Source organism: Vipera berus (assembly GCF_964194415.1).
Source record: "Vipera berus genome assembly, chromosome: 1".
Classification (NCBI taxonomy): domain Eukaryota; kingdom Metazoa; phylum Chordata; class Lepidosauria; order Squamata; family Viperidae; genus Vipera; species Vipera berus.
Window position 1 is genome coordinate 191,358,797 of NC_138202.1, and position 25,646 is coordinate 191,384,442.

Sequence of the window (25,646 nt, forward strand, 5' to 3'; positions counted from 1 at the left end):
CCAAAGATTAGAAAATAACCTTAAGTAAGAGGAAGAGGTTGTTGAGACAGCTTAGCAGATACAAAAGGCACTGAAGAATAGAAGCATCCATAGTCTCACACTGTAAGATAAGGCAGATAAAAAGCGGTTAAACTTTTCTCTGGGATTGTTGTGAAGGTGGAGAACTTAAGGAATCGGAATAATTAATCTAGCAATCAAAGTTCTGATTCATCTCTCATCATATTTACCTGTATATTATGTGAGTATGGGTGTGAATGAGGGAGATAGACAGAGTCTTCTATAGCCAAAATTAGTAATATTAATGGTTCACAAATAGGATCAGCAATAAAATCTTGTCCTTTGCAATGTTCCTATTCAGCCATCGTTTCTTCTGCTCTATATGCCACTCTATTTCTGTTCTCATTTCCCACAGTAGAATGCATGCCATAGAATGCATAAACATGACTGGGCTAAGTTTGGGGAATGGGCAGTCCTTCAACTGTTGATCCCTTTAAGCCTACTGATGCCTCCTGCTTGAGATGAAGTGGTGGTCTTTTGTAACGTAAGGATCGGTACTTGGGTAGGTATCCTTCTACAGCAGGGGTCTTCAAATCTGGCCCTTTTATGACTTGTGGACTTCAACTCTCAGACTTCCTCAGCCAGGCATGCTAGCTGAGGAATTCTGGGAGTTGAAGTCCAGAAGTCATAAAAGGGTCAAGTTTGAAGACCCCTGTTCTACAGTATCTGCACATAAGCTCTACAGTGAAAACAGGCACTGCAATGGATTTGGTCTCATGGGAGCAGTCTATCAAAAAAAAAAAGCAGGATAGTCTTTTATATTTGTTGCTCTGCCTCTTGACATAGACAGGACAGACAGGTCAGGAACTATGGTCCAATTCTCTTGACTACAATATTTCAGGAAAGAGATCAAACAGCTGCTCCTTTACAATCTCCTTTCACTTGCCCAGCTCTACAGCATATGTGACTGACAGGTAGACCTTCCTTGAGGACTGCCATGTGTAGTAATCATTCAAAGTTACAATGGTGCTGACTAAGTAGTTTTGCAATCAATCTTTCCACCATTGTAGCATTCCTACAGTTATGTGATCGCCATTTCGGCACTTTCACTCCAGACAAGTGTTTACAACTACTGCAGCATCCCAAAGTTATGGGATCACAATTCCAAAAAGCAGTCAGTGGAAAGCAGTAAAATTGCAAGTCGCAGTCATGCGATGTCTCATTTAACAACTGTGGCAGGAGTGAGGTTGTTAGTCTGTTGCAGTCACATGATTATTTGTTTAATGATCGGGTTGCTTAGTGATAGCACTGTGGGTCCTAACTGTAGTCATTAAGCAAGGACTACTTGTAGTTGGCTAGGCTAACCCTCCAACTTTAATCAGTCACAAGTAAGTTCAGTTATGTAACTGAGAAGAGGAAGCTGCTTCTTCCATATCACCTCCCTATGCTGTTTACTTAAAGAAAGGAAGAAAATAAGGAAGGAAAGAATGGAAAGGGATGGCAGCACTGACTTTTCCCTTTGTTATATTTACAGACATACTATCTATCCATTATGTGGAAAGGTTTCAGACACACATTGTTAAGTAGGAAATTCATAATCACCACACTCCCAAGATTAATTATCTTAAACACAAAAATCATAGCTTTGCCAGCCCTCCATATTCCAATTAATATGCATGTATATGTATCTAAAATATGTTTTATAATTTAAGCACAAATACGCTGTAATGTAGCAGGGAAGACTGTCACTAAATGACTTATACATCTCTTTTGCTGTCCAGGAGTTGACAGTTGAAGGACAATTTCAAGTCCTCCATTCATAATCTTTGGCTCTGAAAGAGATTTGAATCATAAAAGCCCTTCAGATAAGATGCTCTCTGTCATGGTGCAATCATGCAATTTTGGGAGGAGATGACAGAAAACAGGAAGGAAAAGAACACATTACTACTAAGTAAGCCAGGTAAGGAAGATTTCAGGGGTAGCTTAAGTCCTTGCTTGTCCATTTTGAAAACACACTTCAGGAAAGAATTTGAGTGGAGAACCTAACTGCCAATACAATGAACATGTAATAGATTATTTGTTTAGAAGTAAGCTTAATAACTGCAGTTTGTTCACATTTTTGGTTTTCTCACCCTTTTCAAGCATTTTGTTTTCTCCATATTTTCCCCTTATCTGCATATTCCCTATGAGCCTTGGTGGAGCAGTGGGCTAATGCCTCCTTAAGTAACACCAGCTGCCTGCAATTAGTGCAGGTTCGCATCCCACCAGGCTCAAGGTTGACTCAGCCTTCCATCCTTCCGAGGTAGGTAAAATGAGGACCCAGATTGTTGGGGGCAATAAGCTGACTTTGTAATAATGCCGCTTGGGGGGGGGCGAAAGCCCTAATAAGCAGGCATATACATAGAATGAAGGCTATTGCTAAGCTTGTAAGCCGCCCTGAGTCTTCGGAGAAGGGCGGGATATAAATGGAATTAAAATAAAATAAAATAAAATAAATATTCTCACTGTTGTGACCTACATTCTGTAGATGAATGGAAGGAGAATAGATGATGTAATATGAACTTCACTTGCACCAAGAAACTGCTTTGGTGTGTCTTAAATAATGAACATGCTGAGTGAAATAGTTGGCTTTCCTTTTATTACATTATATTTTTTATTAAGGAAAATAGTATTGTCATCCATTTCCCCATGCCAAGGTTCACTTTCAATATTTTAGTTGAAGTTACTTCAAATATTACTAATTTACCTTACAATATGCAAAATAATACCCATGTAAATCTTGGCGTAGATGGGCCAAACTGCAAAATGCTGGTACTAATTCTTTTTAAAATCAAATTGGAGATTAATGGGGCAGCATTTGAGTATCATCAACAAAATGGTATGCATTTTTATGAGATCTCATAAACAGAAAATAACACACAAGGCTTGATTAGTTGAAGAAAGAAAGTTTCACTAAATGAACAATCTTAGATGCTTAAATAAAAGGCGACAACAAAATTGTACCTTGAGCTGCTTATTAAAAATATCAATTTCTGACAGCTTGGAAGTGGTTTCTTTTTCTAGTGTATCTAGTTGTTCCTGAAGTTTTTGGCATAATTCTTCTTTTTCTGATGATTTCTTCTGCAGTGAATTTCGATGTGTATCTGCAAATGAAAGACCAACTATTTAATATTTACTTACAAATTTTCAACGTTTTGTCACATATCTACACACCATATTTACTTACATTTAGTCTTTGACAAACTATAGGGGAGAGCTGCCTTAAACAGTCAGAGTGCTATGCAGAGTGGGTGATGTCATTCAAGCACAAAAAGGAATGGGAAGATTTTCTATCTGTCTGAAAAGGGGACCTCAGAACTGCTTTTCAGACATGGCTCATTTGAGGGAGCAAAAATACTCCTGAATGAATGTATACTTATAAATATGTAGACATAAGACTGATGATACTTACCAAAAGAGTTGCTCATCTTGTTGTGATTTATTTTCTCACTCAGCTGTTGTTTCTCAGGAACAAGAGCAATCAGCTTATTCTGATATTCCTGTAGAGTTGAGGACAGTATATTTTAGAAAAGTAGTACCAGAATATGTGTTTGGCATAATCTGATAATACAAATGAAAGCACAGACTTAAGAAACAACACTCCTGCACCAATTTAGTGGCTTCCAAAGTACCCTCCAAGTGACTATGACCCAAATTTTCAACGTTTCTTGAGAAATTAATAGGGTAAAATGGATTCTTTAAGTATGAGAGACTCAGATATCAATGTCAGAATCCATTTATATCACATTTCATAATTGTATAGGTAGAACAACGTGCTATTTCTGGGGATTCTGCCATCTCTCCGAGGGGGGGGGAGAGGATGGTTACTAAAGCGATTTTCAAACAACAGGGGATGTTTTACTGGGGAAGGGAGGGGGGACAGACAGGTCTGGATTGTATCTTCATTTACAACTGAAAAGGAAAGCAATAACCATAAAACCAAGGAGAGTTCCCTTTCCCATGGAAGGACCTGACACCTAGCAACTGACGACAGCCTGACCAAATGGATGAGGGGAGGGGCTGGAATGGGAATGGTTTATATAGGATTGAAATGTAACTTTTCTCAGATTCCGTCTTGTATTCCCACAATCGATTCCATCCTAGTAAACATTTTCCTTTTGGACTAAACTTGCATCCAAGAGTTCTTATTTCCTAAGATGTGGATTGAGGTGGGTCCTGACAGTAGACGGAATCTGCTTTAAGAGTCAACCTGGAAGGGAAAACCTTACCGGGGGATTTTGCAACAAATAAAATGTCTGGCGACGAAGCAAAAGAGGAGGGAAGCCCCATGGAGGGGGAGTCTTCCCCCCAATGGAATCCCAGAGACAATGGGAAGCTGAAGCAGCATATTCCCCCGGGGAAGAAGCGGTGGAGCAGTACGACCGAAAACCCCGGTGGTCGATGGGCGTTGGAAGGAAAAGTGAGTGGGAAAAGGCTTCGGGAGAAACGACCCTGAGGCGTAGTAACCACCAACCGGAATGGAGGCAAGAGATGGAGAGTTCCCTGCACGCCAGCGAGGAGGAGCGGATCCTGGAAAAGGCCATTGATCTGATGAAAGCAACCCTGAGTTCACTGAGGGAGGAGAGAGCTGAAAATCGCAACCGAGGCAGCGCCTGGGGACGCAACTGGAAAGGTAACGGGGGGGATCCAACACCTGAAACCCCGGGGCCATCCAATGGAACAGGAATTGCTGCCTCAGCAGTACCCCCCCCCCCAGAACCACAGATGGGGACCAGGATGAGGAGCGATACCGGCCACGGCGCAGACAATGCTCCAGCCAAAGACTCCCGCCCCTGGAAGTCAAATTCAAGGGGGAGCCATCACGACTGGGATTTTTCCTAACCCAAGTCCTCAGCTACATGGAAGAGTACGGACGGGACATCCCCAGTGACAAAACACGCATCCGAATTGTGCAATCTGCCCTGGACGGGACGGCTGCAGACTGGGTGGTGAACTTGCATGACTCCAACGCCCCAGAACTCAATGGCTTCAACCGATTCATGTCATCTTTGAGGCGACGGTTCGAGGATCCTTTGGCTGACCGTAAGGCCCGGGAGAGAATCAAAACAGTGAGGCAGGGCAGGCGAGCAGTGGCTGATTATACCCAAGAATTCCGAGCCATTGCCAGCAAGCTGAACTGGCCAGAAGACATCCTCCTTAGCCACTTCAAAGACGGTCTGAACTACGACCTGTATGATGCTTGCCTGCCTCGAGGAGACCCACCCCACCTCGACGACTGGTACATCCTGGCGGAGGAAGTGGAAATAGACCTACTGAAGAGACACCGCAGAGGAAAACCATGGGGCCGCCTGCCACCCGAGCAAACACGCGAGGGGGAAAAACCACCAGCCACAGCCAAAAAATCAACAAGTTGCTTCAACTGCGGGAGAGAGGGCCACCGTGCTGCAGAATGTCGTTCAAAAGCCCCCCCACGAAAACCAGAGGCATCATCCTCCAAGAAGCCGGGGAAGCCCCAAGGCAACACAAAAGAATCTTCCATGAAGGGGACAGAGGCTGTAGATTCCACAATTCCTGCCAGGAACTGGGACTGGACTCCGGCCTGCACCGCAGGGACGGTGGACAACTCGGAAGACAGCTCAGAGGGAGAACCATTGGTAAGTGGACCCCTTCCACCCATACTTAAGACAGTGACTATATTAGCTTCCCCTATGCCTGAAGCAGCCAAAATAAAAGCTCTGATAGACTCTGGGTGCATCCGCTGCCTTATCAGCCCAACGCTGGTGGAGAGATTGAGCATCCCAGTGAGGAGGCTAAAACAACCAATCTCTTTTAGTCAATTAGATGGGACAATAGCAGGGGGAGGACCAGCCACCCTAGCCACTTTACCAATCCACCTATCACTGGGGCCCCATGAGGAGGACATAACGTTTATAGTGGCCCCAGGCATGGAATGCCCAATGATCCTAGGACTGGAATGGCTGAAGAAATGGAACCCCAGGATAAACTGGAGGACAGCAGAACTCAATTTCCCAAAGGGGGGGCAGAAGAACTTAGACTCCAAAAGCACCCCCCCAACCCAGAAGGAGGAGACAGCAGCAGTGGGGAAAGAGAAGGGATTACCAGAGATACCGGAGGAATACAGGGACCTGACTGAGGTTTTCAGTGAGGAAAGAGCAGATGAGCTTCCCCCCCACCGCCCCACAGACTGCACCATAGAATTCAAACCTGGGGCAAAACTCCCAAAACCCAGGATGTATGCCATGAGCCCAAGGGAAATGGCAGAAATGGAGAGATTCATAAAGAAAAACTTAGAAAGAGGATTTATTGAGCCTGCCAAACCCAAAGTGGCCGCCCCGGTTCTGTTCAGGGAGAAGAAGGAAGGGTCCTTTCGTTTGGTTGTGGACTATAGAAATTTGAACACAATTAGTGAATGTAATCTGTACCCCCTTCCCCTAATGAAGGATATGTTATCCCACCTATCGAAAGGAAAGATTTTTACCAAACTAGACCTGAGGGAAGCATACTACCGTATTAGGATTAAGGAAGGAGACGAATGGAAGACTGCATTCAACTGCCCAATGGGGTGCTATCAATTCAAAGTATTGCCATTCGGACTGCAAGGGGCCCCCGCAGTCTTTATGCAATTAATTAATGACGTGCTGAGAGAGCACCTATATAAGGGGGTCCTGGTTTACCTCGATGACATCCTTATCTTCACAGAAACCAAAGAGGAACATATCAAACTAGTCAGAGCAGTCCTGAAGAAGTTGCGAGCTGCCCACTTATATGCTAAATTATCGAAGTGTGAATTCCATCAGGAAAAAATCGACTACCTGGGATATCGCATATCTCCAGAGGGCATCGAAATGGACCCTGAGAAGGTCAGGGCAGTACTAGAGTGGGCACCCCCCCGCACACGGAAGCAATTGCAAAGTTTCCTGGGGTTTGCAAACTTCTACCGCCAATTCATCCCCGCATTTGGCCAAATAGCCATGCCCCTCACAAATTTGTTGAAAACGAAGGGGGGGTCACCCGTGAAACCCAGCCAGCCTCTGAAATGGTCAATGGAATGTCAAGCAGCATTTGAGAGGCTAAAGAGACTTTTTTCTGCTGAACCTGTCCTAAAACACCCAGATCCCGACAAACCTTTTGTAATACAGGCAGATGCGAGTGATGTAGCGGTAGGAGCCGTACTATTACAAGAAAATGATGGGGGGACATTGCAACCATGCGCATACACATCCAGAAAACTCACAGAAACAGAACAACGCTGGCCAATATGGGAAAAAGAGGCATTCTCGTTGAGGTGGGCATTACTAACATGGCGCCAATTTTTAGAAGGAAATAAAATACCTTTCCAGGTCTGGACAGACCACAAAAATTTGGAAGCACTAAAAACGCCCAGGAAGCTCACTCCTAAGCAAGCCCGCTGGTCCCAACATTTTCACCGATTCAATTTCACTCTCAAACACTTACCGGGGGGAAAGAACTTCCTGGCAGATGCATTATCCCGCATGCCCCAATATAACAGCACAAGAGTTACTGACTTTAAACCACTTGTACCGGAACAACAACTGGCAGCACCAGTCACCACCAGGGCACAAGAAAAAATGAAGCCGAAGGTAGATAGCCAAACTGGAATAGAATTCAGGAAATCTTTGGAAAGTGATGAATGAATGGTTCCAGAAAAATAAACATGTGTGCACAATTAAAGATGGACTGCCGTGGGTGGGGAAGAAGCTATATATACCTGCCACACAGAGAATCAATTTCATGCAACTGTGCCATGATACAAAATCAGCAGGACACTTTGGCTTTGTAAAAACCTTACACTTAACTAAAAGGCAATTTTGGTGGCCATCTATGAAAAAGGACATAGAAAGCTATGTGGGTAGCTGTCAAATTTGCGCGATGGCCAAAAGACTGCAAGGGAAACCGCCAGGTCTGTTACAACCGGTGGCAAACCCCTCAGCCCCATGGAAAGAAATAGCCATGGATTTTATCGTAGAACTGCCAGAAAGTAATGGAAACACCGTAGTCTGGACTGTCACAGATCTGTTCTCTAAGCAAGTACATTTCATACCTTGCCAAAAAATCCCGACTGCAAAAGCATTAGCAAAACTTTTTGTACAGCATATTTACAGATTGCACGGGGTACCACAACGCATCATATCTGACAGAGGGGTGCAATTTACGTCGGCATTTTGGAAAGAATTTTTATCCCTCTTAGGAACCACCCAAGGACTGTCATCTAGTCACCATCCTCAGACAGACGGAGCTTCTGAAAGACTTAATAATATACTTGAACAATATCTGAGATGCTATATTAATTTTCAGCAGTCCGACTGGACGGACCTACTGCCTTTTGCAGAAGTAGCATATAATAATGCAGTCCACTCAAGAACAGGTTACACTCCTTTTCAAGTAGCTACAGGCCAGAGTTTCAACCCAATACCAGAACTTACCCCAAAAGAACCGGTTATCCCTGATCTGAAGGAATGGATTGCTCAATTACAAATACATGGCCAATCGTTAGGAAAGCGTTGGAAGATGCCAGAAAAGCATACAAGACACAGGCAGACAAAAAAAGAACCGATCCCACACCATTTAGGGTAGGAGAGATGGTATATTTATCCACAAAATACCTGAAATCACTCCAACCCTGTAAAAAACTAGGACCAAAATATATTGGACCTTTTCCAATTAAAAGAATCATAAACCCAGTAACAGTCAATTAGAACTACCCAAAAATCTTAGACGAATACACCCAACCTTCCACTGCAGTCTATTAAAGAGAGAACAACAATCACCACTACGAGAAAAAATCCCACCACCACCACCCCCCATCATGGTGGAAGGAGAACAACATTTTGAAGTGAAAGAAATCTTAGATTCCAGAAAACACCATGGAACGATACAATATTTAGTGGCATGGAAACACCTCCCCTCCTCAGAAAATGAGTGGGTTAACAAACTCCATGTTAAAGCACCTAAGCTGCTTAAGAGATTTCATACAGAATATCCAAACAAACCAGGCTAACATTTATATGTTTTCTTTCCCCACAGATGGACTCATCTTTTTTCTGAAAGGAGAGCTGAATGTCAGAATCCATTTATGTCACATTTCATAATTGTATAGGTAGAACAACGTGCTATTTCTGGGGATTCTGCCATCTCTCCGAGGGGGGGGGAGAGGATGGTTACTAAAGCGATTTTCAAACAACAGGGGATGTTTTACTGGGGAAGGGAGGGGGGACAGACAGGTCTGGATTGTATCTTCATTTACAACTGAAAAGGAAAGCAATAACCATAAAACCAAGAAGAGTTCCCTTTCCCATGGAAGGACCTGACACCTAGCAACTGACGACAGCCTGACCAAATGGATGAGGGGAGGGGCTGGAATGGGAATGGTTTATATAGGATTGAAATGTAACTTTTCTCAGATTCCGTCTTGTATTCCCACAATCGATTCCATCCTAGTAAACATTTTCCTTTTGGACTAAACTTGCATCCAAGAGTTCTTATTTCCTAAGATGTGGATTGAGGTGGGTCCTGACAGTCAGTTCCTAAATGTAAATTCTTAAAGCCCTCCTATATCTGCTATGATAGTATCATTTTAGTCATGCCATGACCTGAAGCCAAAACATTTCCAAAAAATACATGTCCTTTGGATGAAACCAAACCAAACCTATGTAGGCTGATATATTCCGGTATGGAGAATATATCTCCAGTAATAAAAAAAGTGGGAAAAGAATAATAATGCAGCTCAAAGGTCAAGTGGGTATGTATTATTTATAAATTTTTGCATCATGAATAGATAAATGAAATTACTATCATTTCATGATGCCCTATCAAACAATGTCTCTGCTTTGTAATGTTGGTCAAATAAAGGACATTATGTCTTCCACTACCCCACTTACAATGAAATCAGGACCAAATTATTGATGGTAAGTGAACTCAAGGGCTCAGATCTTGAAAACTCTTCTTGCAGATTGATTCTCAACTATTAAAAACCAAGTTGCTACTTTTGTTCTGCTGTCATTTAAACTTAGAAATACTTAATTTCTTAGTTATAGCTCTGGCTTTATCTTGCTGTAACTTTTTACATCTAATACTCTTTATTTTTTTATTTTACAATCTTATATTCTACAGCACTGCTGTTTTATTTTTTTTTACGGCATGCTACATGTACCAATCTATAGTTACAGGAATAAATTTACTTACTAACTTTTCATGAGTTAAGCATGTATAAACAGAGAAATTTTGTAAGATTGGGGTATTTATCAATTTTTCAACCATTTAATTTTTTTAACATTTTCTTTCAATGCTGCAGAAGACCAAACAAAGCAAAAAATCCTGTTTTAGAAAACTATATGCCAAAACAAGCACCAATGCCCTGCCACATGCCAATACAAATGTACATACACAAATAATGAGCTTTAGGGCATATATTCCATAATTTAAACTAATTCTGACATCTTTTAAAATGTCCTCTTCAGTGTCAAGCCCCATTCATCTGGGCAAGATCAAGGAAGCAGGAACTACATAAATTTCAGTAAGTTATCTTTAACGTTAGTCAGAGTAAATAATGAATCTTTCCAAACCTCAATTACAGTGAGTTCATTAAAGGAAAGTTTCTTTGAATAATTTGAAAACCTTCTCTCCAGGTCTCTTGCCTCTAGGATTGAGTTCCAGTTTGTGAAAAAAACCCTCCAAATAGCCTGCCTTCTGCTCTTGATTGTTTATATCTACCCTTGCTCCAATTTCTTTCCCAGTTTCATCACAATAGCTCACATTTGTTAACAAAATAAAATGTTCACTTAGTTGTAATTAGGAATAAAGACACAAGGAATAAGAAGGAATGCTTCATGTGTGTTGATTGGGTTCATGTATTATGGATACTATTGTATGAAGATAATGTCATGTTGCCGTCTGAGAATCTCAATGATTCTTAACAAATATGACATAGATTACATGACACAATAATTCTCAAGACTAGGGGGTTATATTTGATAAGAGAAATCACATGAACACAAGTTGTACACGAATGGTGACAATTTAGATCAAAAGAATGAACTTGTGTGTCTTGGTAGAATGTTAATTAAAAATGGGGAAATGGATGAAGAAAATGATTTCTTCTTTTATCCAACCTCCTGCTTTAATTTCATTTGAGTACCATTTCTTACTCTTTTTGCAGTTTGCTTAATATTCCTTACCTCAAGAGTGTGGCGGCTCACAAGGTTAGAATACTGGCCTGACAATTGGCAGCCTCCTGTTCAAGACCCACTGCTGTTGAGGGGCAGGGTGAGCTCCCATCACACACTCCAGCTCCTGACAACTCAGCAGTTCGAAAGCAGGCAATTGAAAGTAGATAAATGGGTACCATTTCAGTGGGCAACTCATGGGAACATGAAAGGAGCCCCCAACTGAGAATCCCACAGGCTACGGTGATGTCACTGGCAAATTGTTTCACCATGGAAGCACTTCAGTGCTTCTGACACGGAAGTGTTAACATTACCCCAAAAGAGAGCAGTGTTTTAGATAAGTGTGGGTACACTCACACACTTGTTTGTGCATACCTCGTTTGCTACAACAGCTCCCCACCCTTCACCATAGGAATTATACATTTTATCTCTCTCTCCCTCTCTCCAGTCCCAACTAAAATCACTTTTCTTTGTGCTTTCTGTTAACTGCCTGCACTAGTCCCCGCAGTTTTCTTCATGTGGTTTTACAGAATGGTTTGCCATTGCCTCCTTCCTACGGTTGAAAGAAAGTGACTGGCCCAAGATCACCACTGGTTTTGTACCTAAGGCTGGACTAAAACTGTTTCCTAGTGAATGCCTGGTGCTATATTACATCAAAATGGCTCTCAAAACCTTATAGAATATTTTTTTTTAAAAAAATGTAATGGTTGTGCTACTTTCCTTATTTGCTTTGTATAATTTATGCAGTTATGTTCTGCAACTGACAAGAAAGGACAAGGAATAAATCTCTTGAAAATCTTAAAATTGTCATAAATTCTGCTTCTTTGTTTAGAAACCTGGATAAACACTCCTGCTTGGGGAGGATCTTCAGGCGCCTCCGGTACCTTCTGGACTCAGGGCTGATTAGCAGTGATTCATATTGTTCCTGCTCCATAGAACGCCTGTCTGTGTGTGCTTAAAGTAGCAGTCAGAGATCAGGAATCAAGAAGAACCTGAATTGTCAGGCTTCTTGAACATTTTGTATTAGTACTGAGAGCAGGAATGGGGAACCTGCTGCCCAGAACCTAATTTCAAAGAAGGTACAAGGTCTCCATTCTGATATTGGACTACAGTAATCTGTTCCTTCCAGAGAAACAAACTGTGCGTATGAAAATGAAAAACCAGAGAGAATGAATGGCAGATAATAGGCAATCTTCTCAAGAAAAACAACAAGAAAGAATCTTGGCACACTCAAGAGGACTGCAGCCTTAATAGACAACTGGTTTCAATGTTTTTTCCCCTCTGCATTGACCGTCATTTTGTGGGAATGAATTTCAGACTTAACAGAACATCACATACTTGAAGCTGTTGTTCCAATTGCTTGATTTCAATAATTCCCATATCACATTTGCTTTCTAGATTGGCAAACTCGTTTTTATGTTTTTGTTTTCTGTTACGAACATCTTCTAGTCTTCCAGAGATCTGCTTGTATTTGTCATTCTGTATTAACAAACATTTTAAACATTACATCAATAACATACACAGATTTATTGACATACAATTATTCATTATTTCTTTAGGATTTAATCCAAACTCTGGCATGTATGACTGAGACCTGGCTAAGTAAAAGTTAAGGAGAGTTATTCTCTTAGAGCTCTGCCTACCAGGTTCCTCCACTGAGTAGCAGGTAAAGACTAGATGCTGGGCAGGCAGAATGATGGATATGCTATACACAAATGCAACAACCAGATGCTCCATTTACCAATCCATTAATTCTTAATATAAGTTAGCTATTTACTGGGACAAATGCAGCAATTCTGTTGGTATACTATCCACTCTTTTGTAACAATATTATTCTTTCTAGCAGGGTAATCTCAGGGACAATTTGGACTATTTTTACTAAGTAATTTCAAGGTCCACATAGAGGATGGCTCATTATTTTATATCACCAATGCAAACACACAATTATCCCAATTAGTATTTGGAGTGCAGGGGACTGGATAATCTATTAAGATGATCTATTCTAAGCACCTAACAGATCACTATTTAGTGAATGACTTTAAAGAGATTTTTCTACCACTTCTTGTAGGCAAAACTTTAAAACTCTGACCAATCTATGAAAGACAAAAAGAATGTAGGTGATTTGCTTCTGGGCTAATCCCATGCTATAAATTATATTTCTTTTGGCAATCCTCTAAGACTTCTCTCTCCACTTCAGCCATGGTTTTTAAGGTAAACTGATAATTTCAGGTGTTTTTAAGTGGATTTTAAAAAACTGTTTTATATTTTGTATGCGTTTTCTTATCTATTATAACCCCTTTAGTGCTCTAGAGATAAAAAGGGGAGGATGTAAATTGAAGTAATACAAGAAATAACATCACCATACTTCAAAGATAAATGCTATTGAAATGAATAAATAAAACATAGTTGAAGAAGGGGGAGATACAGTACCAACCACGGTTTTTCCCTCCTATGCAGCTACTATATAGTTCTATACTGTACATCTGAAAGCTTCTTCAAATCTTCTGATGCTGTCCTTTAGTTGTTTTGTCTCTATAAATGACTATTCTTAATTTCAATATGAGAAGTGAGGAAATGACAACATAGAAACAAAAAAATCTGCAATTTATTTACAATTAAAGTAATTAGACAAAAGATTTGCAGAAGCCATGGGAAAACAACTGAGTTTAGTTGTAATGCTATACTTTTGTGCAGTGTGTGACTCACCAGTGCACCTAGTTCAAGATTAAGGCTCTTTTTTTTAGAAGATAACTTCACAATTTCCTCCTGTTCTCTATTACGTTGATTAAGAAGGTCTTGACGACGAATCCTCTCCCATTCAAGCCGTCTTTGACGCTCAAGTTCTTGTTTAGCTGCCTGAAAATAAAATACCTAAACTATCAGCTTCAATGCTTATGCGATAATAGAATGATTATAAATGTTTTGTATTTATTCCAATCGATGCTTAGGTTCACAAAGTGTACCCCAAGAAATTTAGACTATCATTTGTTTTAATGACCACTTATTTGAATCCAGATGAAACTATCTGCTTAAATTAAAGTTCAGAATAAAAGGTAAACTACAAAATAATCCGTTTCTTAGCTGTCAATAAGCGAAATATTTTCTAAAGAAGTGCACTTTATTTTTTATTTTTTTTATTTTAATTCCATTTATATCCCGCCCTTCTCCGAAGACTCAGGGCGGCTTACAAGCTTAGCAGTAGCCTTCATTCTATGTATATGCCTGCTTGTTAGGGCTTTCACACACACCCCCAAGCGGCATTTTTACAAAGTCAGCTTATTGCCCCCAACAATCTGGGTCCTCATTTTACCTACCTCAGAAGGATGGAAGGCTGAGTCAACCTTGAGCCTGGTGGGACTCGAACCTGCACTAATTGCAGGCAGCTGGTGTTACTTAAGATGTTACTTAAAGGTCCACAGACTCTCACGGGAATGGGTTTACTTAACGGAGAAGCTGAAACAAATTTTCCAAAGATTAAATCCCAAAACAATTAGAAAGACAACCTCACGTCTTTCAATCTCTTTTTTCCGCTCTTCCTCCCTTTGTTTCTCCATCTCTTGTTGTTTTTCCAAGCGCCTTTCCAGCTCGAGCTGTTTCTTCCGCTCCAGTTCCTTCCTCTCCCTTTCTCTTCGCTCCTTTTCTTCTCTTTCCTTCTGGGCTTTACGTTCCATCTCTCTCTGCTGCTGCTCAAGGAGCAGCTGGCGCCGTTTCTCCAGCTCCAGGTTGCCTCTTTCGTAGTTTGCCTTCCTCTTGTCCTCAAAGGTAACTAGATTAAAGAACAGCGAATGGTGCTGAGCTATGAACACTGATCAGGTCGTGTTCTTCTCAATTACTTGTAAGAGATGGATTAGGGTAGAGCCATTCAATACCCAAAGGGAGACAGATGGAGATGCATCTAATTTTATTCAGGCGGCTTTCCAAATCTCAAGATCTGTATGTATCCCACTGCTGCTGCATGTGTTCGGTCTAGGTGCATCTGCCTTTATTGCTATTTCGTCTTTTTTTATTGTTGGACATGTATGGCTCGAATGAGAATGCACCTGGCCCGCACAATGCAGTAATGAAATGTCTAGGGTTGTAATTCAGAAAGCAGCTTCCTAATATAAAGCTAAAGTAATGTCAACCAGATACATCTCAAATAGGAGATATAACTAACATAATTAAACTAATTTTCCCCCCAAAAAAATATCACCCCCTATTTTAATGCAGAAACAGAGGATCCCAGTTACCTGGAAGTTTCTGGGGAGGTTCTTCTTCTGGTTGATATGTTGGCAGAGCACAGTTAGTATTTTCCAAAGGCTTTCCACTTCTAGGAGAAAAAGAGAACACAGTCGTTTTTTAAAAAAAATTCAGTTCATCAGCTTTTACCTATAATTTTAATTACATGTCACCTTGTGTTAAGCACCTCAAAGAAGGGGGCACAAACTCAGGAGGCAGAGTTAGAGGGAGTGGGTGCCCAGCTTTGGCCATATCAGTTAAATGCATAGCTAAGATGAACTCCTCTGCTTTCAGCTGTCCATCACCGTCAGTGTCAGACAGAGACCTAGGAAAGACAGATCTGTGTTAAAAGAACCGAGGGAACTGGGGAGAGCTACTTTGATCTTTGCATACAACATCTCCAGGGATATCCATGATGAAGCAGGGACCAGCTTTGAAAAATCAGATACAGAAACATTACTTAAAAGTACTGTTGGGCAGGAAGAGATAGGAAATCTGCAACTATAACGTGTAAGCTGGCCAGAATCGCCTTGTGCGGGAGATGGGCGGAATAGAAATTTAATAAATAAATAAAATAGCAACATGTTGCTGAAATCCAGACAGGCTGGCACTGCTGTAAGTTGACGTTCATTATCATCCCCAAGGCAACAGGCTCCCTATTCTCTATAATTCATGTATCGGCATATACCAATTTGGAGGACTGCAGATATAGTGCAGCTAGGTTACTGTATGTTGCTGTATGCTATTGATTTTTCAACCGCAAAAACTCAACATTTGCTCAAATTCTCTTATTGGTATTATAATAACCATCGTCTTCAACCTGCTTTGAGATGTCTATCTATAAAGCCCTACAAGCCTGAGTTCCAAGCAGCAGCTGCTCTAGTGAGACCTAGCTTCATCCCAACACAGGTGAAAAGAGTGGAAGTCTGGACATCCCTCTGAGGGTCAATTTGTATTCTCTGTGGCATGATTTGGTAAAGCTGCTAAAGTGTAATGCTTTTGTCATGATTGTATACTGTGGTTTTGTAATTATAATTGCGAATATTGTATTTTATGGCTTATTTCCACTATCGTGCAACGTGAACTGTTTTAGATTAGGCAGCATGCAAGCTAAATGAATAAATGAATGATCCAGGAAAAAAAATCAATACTCTCCTTTTCCAATCTAGGAACAATAGTACAATATTAAATAGATAACGACCTAGTCTGCGCATAATGCTGAATACAAGCTACTACACGTATCATGTAAAGAAATAAAAAAGTAAACAAATAGAAACCACATCCATAATCAAGCATCAGTCTATAAAAGGCCATTTCCATAATAAACACAAAAGCAAAGAACACAGAATATAATGTTGTACACATACAAAACAATTCCATTCTTCATTGCTACAAGTTAATTGAGACACCACCAGTTACTACTAAGAAATATAGGGCAAAGATATCAGGAGTTGGTCAAGCAATCCTTGAATGTTCTATCTGGGAAACTAAATCCGAGCTATTCAATAAACTTTAGTTAAAACAATGCTTGATTTAGCATTATTTGTGGTGGTTGTGAAAGTAGGTAGTTAACAGCCATCGTTACTTTTCAAGAATTTGAAATAAGTATCACAATCTATTAAAAAAAATTGCAAACATGCATTTGTGAACAAACTTACCAGATAGTAGCTAACTGTGTCTGAGATAAGTTTGACTGTAGAAGAGCATTTCTTGCCTGAAATCCTTAATAAATCAAATGTAACAATTTACTACACACATTAACATGTAAAACCAGTTAGAACTATGAACTAATGATCTGTATTTTAAAAAGGTATCCAACTAATTTCATTTTAAATTTCATCCCAAAAGGCACTTACAAAAAATTCCAAACATAATCAGCACAGGGAGCCCACAACTTACAACCAAAATTTCTGTGGTAAGTTCTTGCAGTCGTAAGTTGAGTTGGACCATGTTTTCATGATAATTTTTATGGCAGTCAAGTGAATCATGCAATTGTTAAGCTAATTGTCGGAACCTGTTCCTTTGCTGGGGGGGGAGGATTACCTCTATTCTTTTCCTTTCTGCGGGTTCTGTCATACTCCTGGGGGGAGGGGGAGGAGGAAAGCTTTGGGGATTTGACATGTTAATTCTTCCTTTCACTTAACCGGTACAAGGTATCCTCTCCGCTTCCTCTATCTGCTTGCTCTTTGAACTGTTTCCCCTTGATACCAGCTTAGGGTGAGAAAGGAATTTGCCTCTGGCCATCTGGCTTATCTCTCGCTATGGAAGAAGAGGTGCGAAGACCTAACAACGTTTTCACAGCCTTGGGAACGGAGTCTTATCAGCCCTGTTCCCACAGTTTGAACTGACCGGATGAACTATTGGAGTGAGGTTTGCTTTTTGCTCTTTTAACCTATTGATTTGAGTGGGAAACCATCAGATCCTGCCTTCTATGCCTGCTGTCAACTTCTCCTAATAAAAGTTCCTTTTGGGATGACTCCGTTCCAAGAGTTCTGCTTTCTTGGGAAGAGGTTTTGAAGCAGGTCTTTACACTAATCTAGCTTTTCAAATGGGTATTTTTTGCTAGAAATCAGCAAAAAAGGTCTGAAATCATGATCACAGGACCACAGGATGCTGCAAACCAATCATAAATGTGAGCTGACTGCCAAGAGCCCTAACTGAAATGACATAACTACACTACTTAAGAACCCAGGAGAACCTGTGGCCCTCAGGCCTCCGGAGATACAGTACATTCACTTTTGTCAATTTTGTTATGCTGAAGCTGATTCTACAGTTGTTAAAATTCATTTTTTTCTCATCAATCTATACTCAGTATCCCATAAGGACAAAGTGAAAACAGAATTTTAGAAATGTCTGTAAATTTATTAAAATGAAAAAAACTGAAATATCACATTGGCATAACTATTCAGACCCTTTGCAACAACACTTGAAATTTAGCTCAGGTGCCTCCCATTTTTCTTGATCATTGCTGACATGTTTCTACACCTTGATTGGAGTCAACCTGTGGTAAATTAAATTAATTGGACATGTTTTGAAAAAGAACACACCTCTCTATAGAAGGCCTCACAGGTGACAACACATACTGTAGCAGAGCAAAAACCATGATGTTAAAGGAACTGCCTGCAGAGCTCAGAGACTATTGTAGAGATTACTGCAAGGCACAGATCTGGGGAAGGCTACAATAAAAATTTCTGCTGCACTGAAGATTCCTAACAGCACAGTGGCCTCCATAATTCTCAAATGGGAGAAGTTGGCACAACCAGGATTCTTCCAAGACCTTGTCATCCAGTCAAATTGGGGGAGAAGCCCCTTAGTAAGAGAGGTGGCCCGATGGTCACTCTGAGCTCCAGAGATCCTATGTGAAGATGAGACAGAGTTCCAGAAGGACAACCAGCCCTCCATCAATCTGGGCTTCATGGCAGAGTGGCTAGACAGAAGCCTCTCCACAGTGCAAACATATGAAAGTCTGCTTGGAGTTTGCAAAAAAGCACCTGAAGGATTCTCAGACTGTGAGGAACAACATTCTCTGGTCTGATGAAACCAAAATTGAATTGTTTGGCCACAATTCTAAACGTTATCTCTGGGGGAAATCAGGCACCGTTCATCACCTACCCAATATCATCCTAACAGTGAAATATGGTGGTGGCAGCATCATGCTGTGGGAAGGTTTTTCAGCAGCAGTGACTGGGAGACTGGTAAGGGTTGAGGGAAAGCCGAATGGGCAAAGTCAGGGATATCCTCAATGAAAACCTGTTCCACAGCATTCAGGACCTCAGACTGGGCCAAAGGTTCACTTTCCAACATTACAATAATCTTAAGCACACAGCCAAGACAACAGGAGTGACTTAGGGACAACTCTGTGAATGTCCTAGAATGGCCCAGCCAGAGCCCTGACTATTGAACATTTCTGGAGGGACCTGAAAATGGCTGTCCACTGACAGTCGCTATCTAACCTGACTGAGCTTGAGAGGATTTGCAAGGAAGAATGGCAGAAAATCCCCTAATCCAGGTGTGCAAAGTTTGTTGCATCATACCAAAAAGACTTGAGGCTGTAACTGCTGCCAAAGGTGCTTCAACAAAGGATTGAGCGAAGGTTCTGAATGCCAATGTGATATTTCAATATTTTCTTTTGAATAAATTTACAGACATTTCTAAAATTCTGTTTTACTTTGTCCTTATGGGGTTCTGAGTATAGATTAATGAGAAAAAATGAATTTCAACAACTGTAGAATCAGGCTGTAGCATAACAAAATTGACAAAAGTGAAAGGGGGTCTGAATACTTTCTGAATGTACTATAGATGCACTGTCTTTCCTAACTGTAAACTTTAATGTGTATTAGGCAAAAACTAATAAATACCACTGGTATTTTCATAATAATTTGTCAAAATTAAATTAAATTTAGTTTTTGCCCCAACACAACTCTCAGGCGACAGTGTCTGGAAACCATTAAAAAGTCATGTATGGTAAATGGCCTGAAAAATATTGTAATTTATCAACAGCAATAGTACTTAGACTTATATATGCCCCATAATGCATCATAACACTCTCTGAATGGTTTACAGATGGGGTGTCAAACTGCCAGCCTGTGGGCTGGACGCATCACGAGGAAACTGCGCCCACTCCATTGCTGGCAATGGGGAAAAAGCTCCGATACATCGCGAATTTGACAGAGTCAGCACATTGGCCCCAACAATCTGGCTCCTCATTTTACCGACCTCAGAAGGATGAAAGGCTGAGTCAACCTTGAATCAGTGAGAATCAAACTGCTGGCTTTCAGCAGAATTAGCCTGCAATATTGTATTCTAACCATTGTGCCACTACGGCTCCTCATTTCTAATGTATGCACTCATGAAAAACCACAATATGTTTGCATGTACTTGATAATCGAGTATCACCCCAGCTAGATCTGAGAACTAAGATTCCATTTGTGTATAGCTCCTTAGTCCATAGTCCAGGGCTGAGCAGGATGGGATCAGATTAATATTGGGAAACTCAGGAAATCCAGGGTTGTAGCCTTGGTTGGGAATCGAAAAAATATTCCTGAAAGCATTTCAAACTATATCCATTCTATAACTAACTATAGAGATACATCCATGAAGACCCCAAATTTTGCCTTTGACTTGAAGGAGATTCTACCTTATTTCACAATAAATAAAAAAGTTTTTCCAAAGTAATTCCCTTTGAAATGCTTTTTAAGTTAAAATTTAATTTAAAATACATTTTAATATGTATTGCAAACATGCAGAAAAAAACATTTTGTTAATTAAAACTAGGACAATATGACATGATGTGTAGATTCTTTCAAAACCCGAAAAATGATTACTGAAAAAAGAGTATTAATTTTAAAAGAAATCTTGTGTATTTTTATTTTTGAGAGCCAGTCTGGTCTAATCGTTAAGGCACCAGGCTAGAAACTGGGCCACTGTGAGTTCTAGTCCCGCCTTAGCCATGAAAGCCAGCTGGGTAACCTTGGGCCTCTCACTCTCTTTCAGACCAGTCCACTTCACAGGGTTGTTGTTGTGGGGAAAACAGGAGAAGGAAGATGTATCGGATATGTTTGTTCCCTTGAGTTATTTGTAAAAAATAAAGAGAAGGGATGTAAACACATATAAACAAACAAACAAACCCATCTTAAATCCGGCACTAACCTGAAAGGTATCCAGTCATCCCTTTATCAAGGCTATTAAATTTTTGCCTGTATTTTAATCTTGAAGCCTGAGGAACTGCCCAATCTAAAGATCCTGTCTTTGGTGAATTGCCAGTTAATGAGGTAGTAGAAGAAGAATTTGAACTGTAATATAAACCAGAGTCGATTAAAAAAACAACCCATGATATTCAAAATTAACATTCTTCTTCTATTTTTCTGCAGATTACTAATTTTTCCCAACCAATCTTCCCAAATACTGAGATCACACTTCAGGTGCAAAGATAATCAAAAGAAATGGTCTTGTTGGGAAAAAAAAGAAATTAAGTCTATTGATTGAGACTTAATATTTCAAGTCGGAAGATCCATACCTACTAGATCCTAAATCTATCAAGGACTGAGTTTTCTGGATGTTGGAACCACCAAATCCTCCTATCATGGGAGTATATGAACTAGAATGAGGCAAAGCTGAAACAAGAGAAATGTTGAAATGGGTTAATAATTAGTCCAGTCCTGGAAAGAAACATCATCATCTCTACCGGAAAAAAGACTTATCAATGTTGCTGAACCCTGACTGCCAGTATTGAGAAAATCAAAGGAGGTGTCCAACCTTGGCAACTTTAAGACATGCCTGGCTGGAGAATTGTGGGAGTTGAAGTCAAGTTTTAAAGTTGCCAGGCCCCCCCGTATATAAAAACATTTGAATGTATGCTTAACTGCATTTCTTTTAGGACTTTTATACTAGCTTTGAGAAAGTCTCTGATTCCAATGCCTATTAACCAAAACCTGAAGGAAGAACCTGATTTGGGGGGGGGGGTTTCCTAAGCAAAGTGATCAGTCTTTTGAGGGGACAGGAGTTAGACGGGGAAATAAAATACCATAAGTAATTTAAGCATCTGCAGGCAATCAAGCTGCCTCCTGGGTCAAAGCAGATTAAAAGTGTTAGTTTCACCATCTCTACTGATCCTCAGCTGGTACTCTCCGATTTTCTATTGCTTCTCTGAAGCTCAGACGTTCTAACAAACAGCATTCCCCCTCCTCTCTTAATGCACTCCACATCCAACTCCTCTTTCCAATTTATATTTTATTTTCTGTTTCCTCTACTATTCCCATCTTCACCATACTTCCTCCTCCATTTTATTCCCTTTTTAAAATTAGGTGTAAAGACATTGTTCTGGAAAAGCTAAGCTATACAGTTTTATTTATGAAAATTTATTTTGCTGTAAAGATCAGCTTTAACCCCATTCTGAATGACTGCAAAGTGCATGGAATATTGCTGCATTGTTTTTATGGGTTCTGTAGCTGGCCAGAAAAGCCGCTGTCCAGAACCCAGCCACAAATTGAGGACTTTATACCACTGACATAGCTAAAAGAAGTGACAAAGGACAGGGAAAAAGAAATCCCACTTGCAGAGTGGAAAAAATGGAGCCTATGTCTCCCTCCACATTGACAGGTGGGGAAAGCAGTTTGCATAAATAATAGTAAATTATTTTTTAAGTAGGGGAAGGGAGATAGTGCACCTCCTTCACCCCTCTGCTTGTTCTCCATTACAAAACAAAATATTGGGGAGGGATTTCTGGGGAAACAGAGGAGAATGGAACAAATAGGATACATGTGGGAGGGGAAAAAAAAACCTTGCTGGGAATGGAGACTAGATTGGCTTTTCAGTCTTGACTGTTTTTATGCAAAAACGCCCAAGTCAGGCTATCAACATTCAGAAACTAAACATCTGGAAACTAAACAACATGCTCGGAGAACAAACCACCACATTAGGCTGTCAAAACTGGAAATTTTCTGGCATTAGGGTACTCACTGGAAGAGTAGGACATAACTAATGGCTGAAGAAGGCTGGAGGTTCCATTTGGCAATGATGGAGGGCTGGCAGAAGGCAACAGTGGGGTTGAAATCACCATGGGAGAAATGGAAGGTACAGCTGACAGATTGGACATGGGGGCCAAAGGTGCCACCGTAGACAGATTTGGCATACTGCCCATACCTGGAGAAATTCAGGAGTCAATATAAATACACCAGTCCAAGGCTATGGAATCTACCCCTCTCCCTGAAATAGATGGCTGGCTCCATTTGCATATGCTTCTCTTTTTAAAAAATGATTTTTCTGAAACTGGTTGTTGACAAAGAATTCAAAGGGCTAGCTAGACTAAACATTTTGTTTTTAATAAATTACTATCCTTTAATACATTTGTATTCCACTAATGTGGACATCTGTATCTAACACCAGGACAGATATTGTAAAAACTGGCTTTAGTTAGGCAGCTTATACTTGCACAAAGCATTATTTCATTTGTTCCACCAAATGACCACAGTTGCCACTTCTGGCTGGGAAAATTAGCGTAAGTCCAAACACTGGAAAGCAGTAGAATGAAAATATAATTAAGTGCTTGTTTTTACTGTACTCAAGGGCTATCAAAATAATCTTTAGCCATATTTTCTTCACACAGTTTTATTAAACATAATGCTTATACAAATCTGCAGAGAATCCTCCATCATTATCACTCGTAACAGAGAAGGGGTCAATCTCTAGATATTTGTATGATTACCAAAACGAGCAGAAATCAAGGGAGAAAATGCTGGAGACTGTTTCATGATTGGAGGAAGCACCATAGGCAAGGACTGGCCTTGCAGTTTCAGTTTGATGAGTTTCATAGCTATGGAGAACTCCAGCTGATCCATTTTCCCATCTTTATTGAGGTCACTAAGAGCCCTTTAAAACAAACAAAATGCATACAAACTGAGTGTATGTACATATGTTCAATTGTTAATGACTGTGGTTATTACTTTGTTAATTACTCACACCTAACACAGCATGAAGCTTTCTCCACTATTTCTAGCAATAACTGTTGCTGATCCCTTATCTCCAAACAAGTCTCACAAGCACGTTCTTTAGTAATCCTGGCATGTAAAGCAGCCAATGGGCAAGGGTGAGAATTCAGCACACTGAAAACCATGAATCCAAGGGCTATATTTGGCTGTAGGTCACCAAGTGCTATTTATAACTATTACGAAAAGGGTATAAAATTACATCCACATTCATAACATCTAAACTCTTCCTTTACAAAGTATGCTTGGAAGAAAACTTATCAAGCTGATAAAATACCAACCAATCTCCATGAGCACCCAATTCAAATGTGCTCTTTTGTTACTAAACTTTTTAAAAGAAAATCCTTTTTAAAGGATGGATTCTCTAATCAGATTCTCAAATTATTTTCAGAAATGGTACCAATAAAGATCCCTTTTAAGAGTTCTGCCTTTTAATAGGACTGTTTTACATTAGAAAATTAGATTTAGATGTAAATGTGCCATTTTTAAGATAATGCCAGTCCATTGAGGATCTGTATATTGCATGGGGCAGAAGGAAAGCTGAGAAAATATCTACAGATCCCTCACATCCTGGACATAAACTGTTTCAATTCCTCCCCTTGTGACACTGCCACAGGGCATTGCATGCCAAAACAACCAGACACAGAGATAGTTTTTCCCCTCGTGTATCATTCTGCTGAACACCTAATTCCCACAGTACTGTCTTAGGATATTTACCCTTGTAATATGGCTTTAGTATTATTATTATTATTATTATTATTATCCTTCTCATCTTTTCTACTACCTTGTCTTATGGTATCACTGTTATGATTATTACTTTGTTGTTTTGCATGTACACTGAGAGTTTATGCACTGGAGATAAATTTCCTGTGTGTCTAATCACACTTGGTCAAATAAATTATTCTCTTCATTTCAAGGTGGTCCTTGAGTTATGACTATTCGTTCTGTGACCCTGCAAAGTTACAGTGGTGCTGAACAAATGATACTAACGTGGTCATGTGATCAAAATTCAGGTGGTTGGCAGTTTGTTCAAACTTATAACCTCAGGAGCATTTGAACTTCCCTCACCTGCCTATTTTCACTCCCACCTTTGTCCTTTTGGCCACCCTGCAGAGCAGCATTCCTTGGCAGTGGCACTGCAGGCTTTTGGCAAATGCCATGATTTTGGTTTCTGATAGTTAAGCCCTAGCTGGTCTTCTTTTCGATACTGTGCTAGTGCTCTTAGTTTCTTTTAAAACTAGTAGATGTTCTTGAGTATTGCTGCAGTGTCTGCACAGAATAAAACAGATGTGTCTTCCATCGTGTATAGAAAGTTCAAGTTTGTGTTGAGGAAATGACCCACCATGGAATTGCTATAAAAGTTGAGTAGGAATGGGGCCAATATGCATCTTTTCAGTTAACAATGGCAACAAGGAGTGCCAGGATTGCCATTGCTAAACAATGCAGTCATGTGATGTTGTGATTTACAACTGCATCGCTCAGCAATTTAGTAAAGCAAGAGGCTGTATAGTTTTTAATGAGGAAAGGGAGTCAGTTTTGGAGAGAGCATCAATAGTTTTGAAATAGAAATTCCCATATACAGAAACAATAGGGATCTATAAAAAAATTCATACAACTGCAAGCTCTTGGTCATAACATTATTCAACAAGTAAGGAGGCTCATCTCATGACATCATTGTTACAGCATGTTTCTATAGTAACCTTGGAATCTCTTAATATAATTAATTCACATAGTGAGATGCTCA

At 40.2% G+C, this 25,646-nt stretch overlaps 1 protein-coding gene across 2 annotated transcripts in view; it reads right to left on the reverse strand.

Annotated features, from left to right (window-relative positions):
• Positions 1-25,646, reverse strand: part of ITSN2 (intersectin 2) — an 82,937-nt gene that overhangs the window by 36,933 nt on the left and 20,358 nt on the right. The window contains exons 5-17 of one of the 2 annotated variants that reach the window (XM_081313186.1): positions 23,623-23,786; positions 22,878-23,060; positions 21,436-21,532; positions 21,069-21,211; positions 17,078-17,141; positions 15,607-15,744; positions 15,431-15,510; positions 14,705-14,967; positions 13,908-14,057; positions 12,540-12,680; positions 3,449-3,536; positions 3,001-3,140; positions 20-100 (exon numbers count right to left, since the gene is read on the reverse strand). In XM_081313186.1, the coding sequence (XP_081169312.1) occupies positions 20-100; positions 3,001-3,140; positions 3,449-3,536; positions 12,540-12,680; positions 13,908-14,057; positions 14,705-14,967; positions 15,431-15,510; positions 15,607-15,744; positions 17,078-17,141; positions 21,069-21,211; positions 21,436-21,532; positions 22,878-23,060; positions 23,623-23,786 (1,732 nt within the window). The remainder of the gene's footprint in view (positions 1-19; positions 101-3,000; positions 3,141-3,448; positions 3,537-12,539; positions 12,681-13,907; positions 14,058-14,704; positions 14,968-15,430; positions 15,511-15,606; positions 15,745-17,077; positions 17,142-21,068; positions 21,212-21,435; positions 21,533-22,877; positions 23,061-23,622; positions 23,787-25,646) is intronic. The other variant, XM_081313187.1, reaches the window with a different exon arrangement.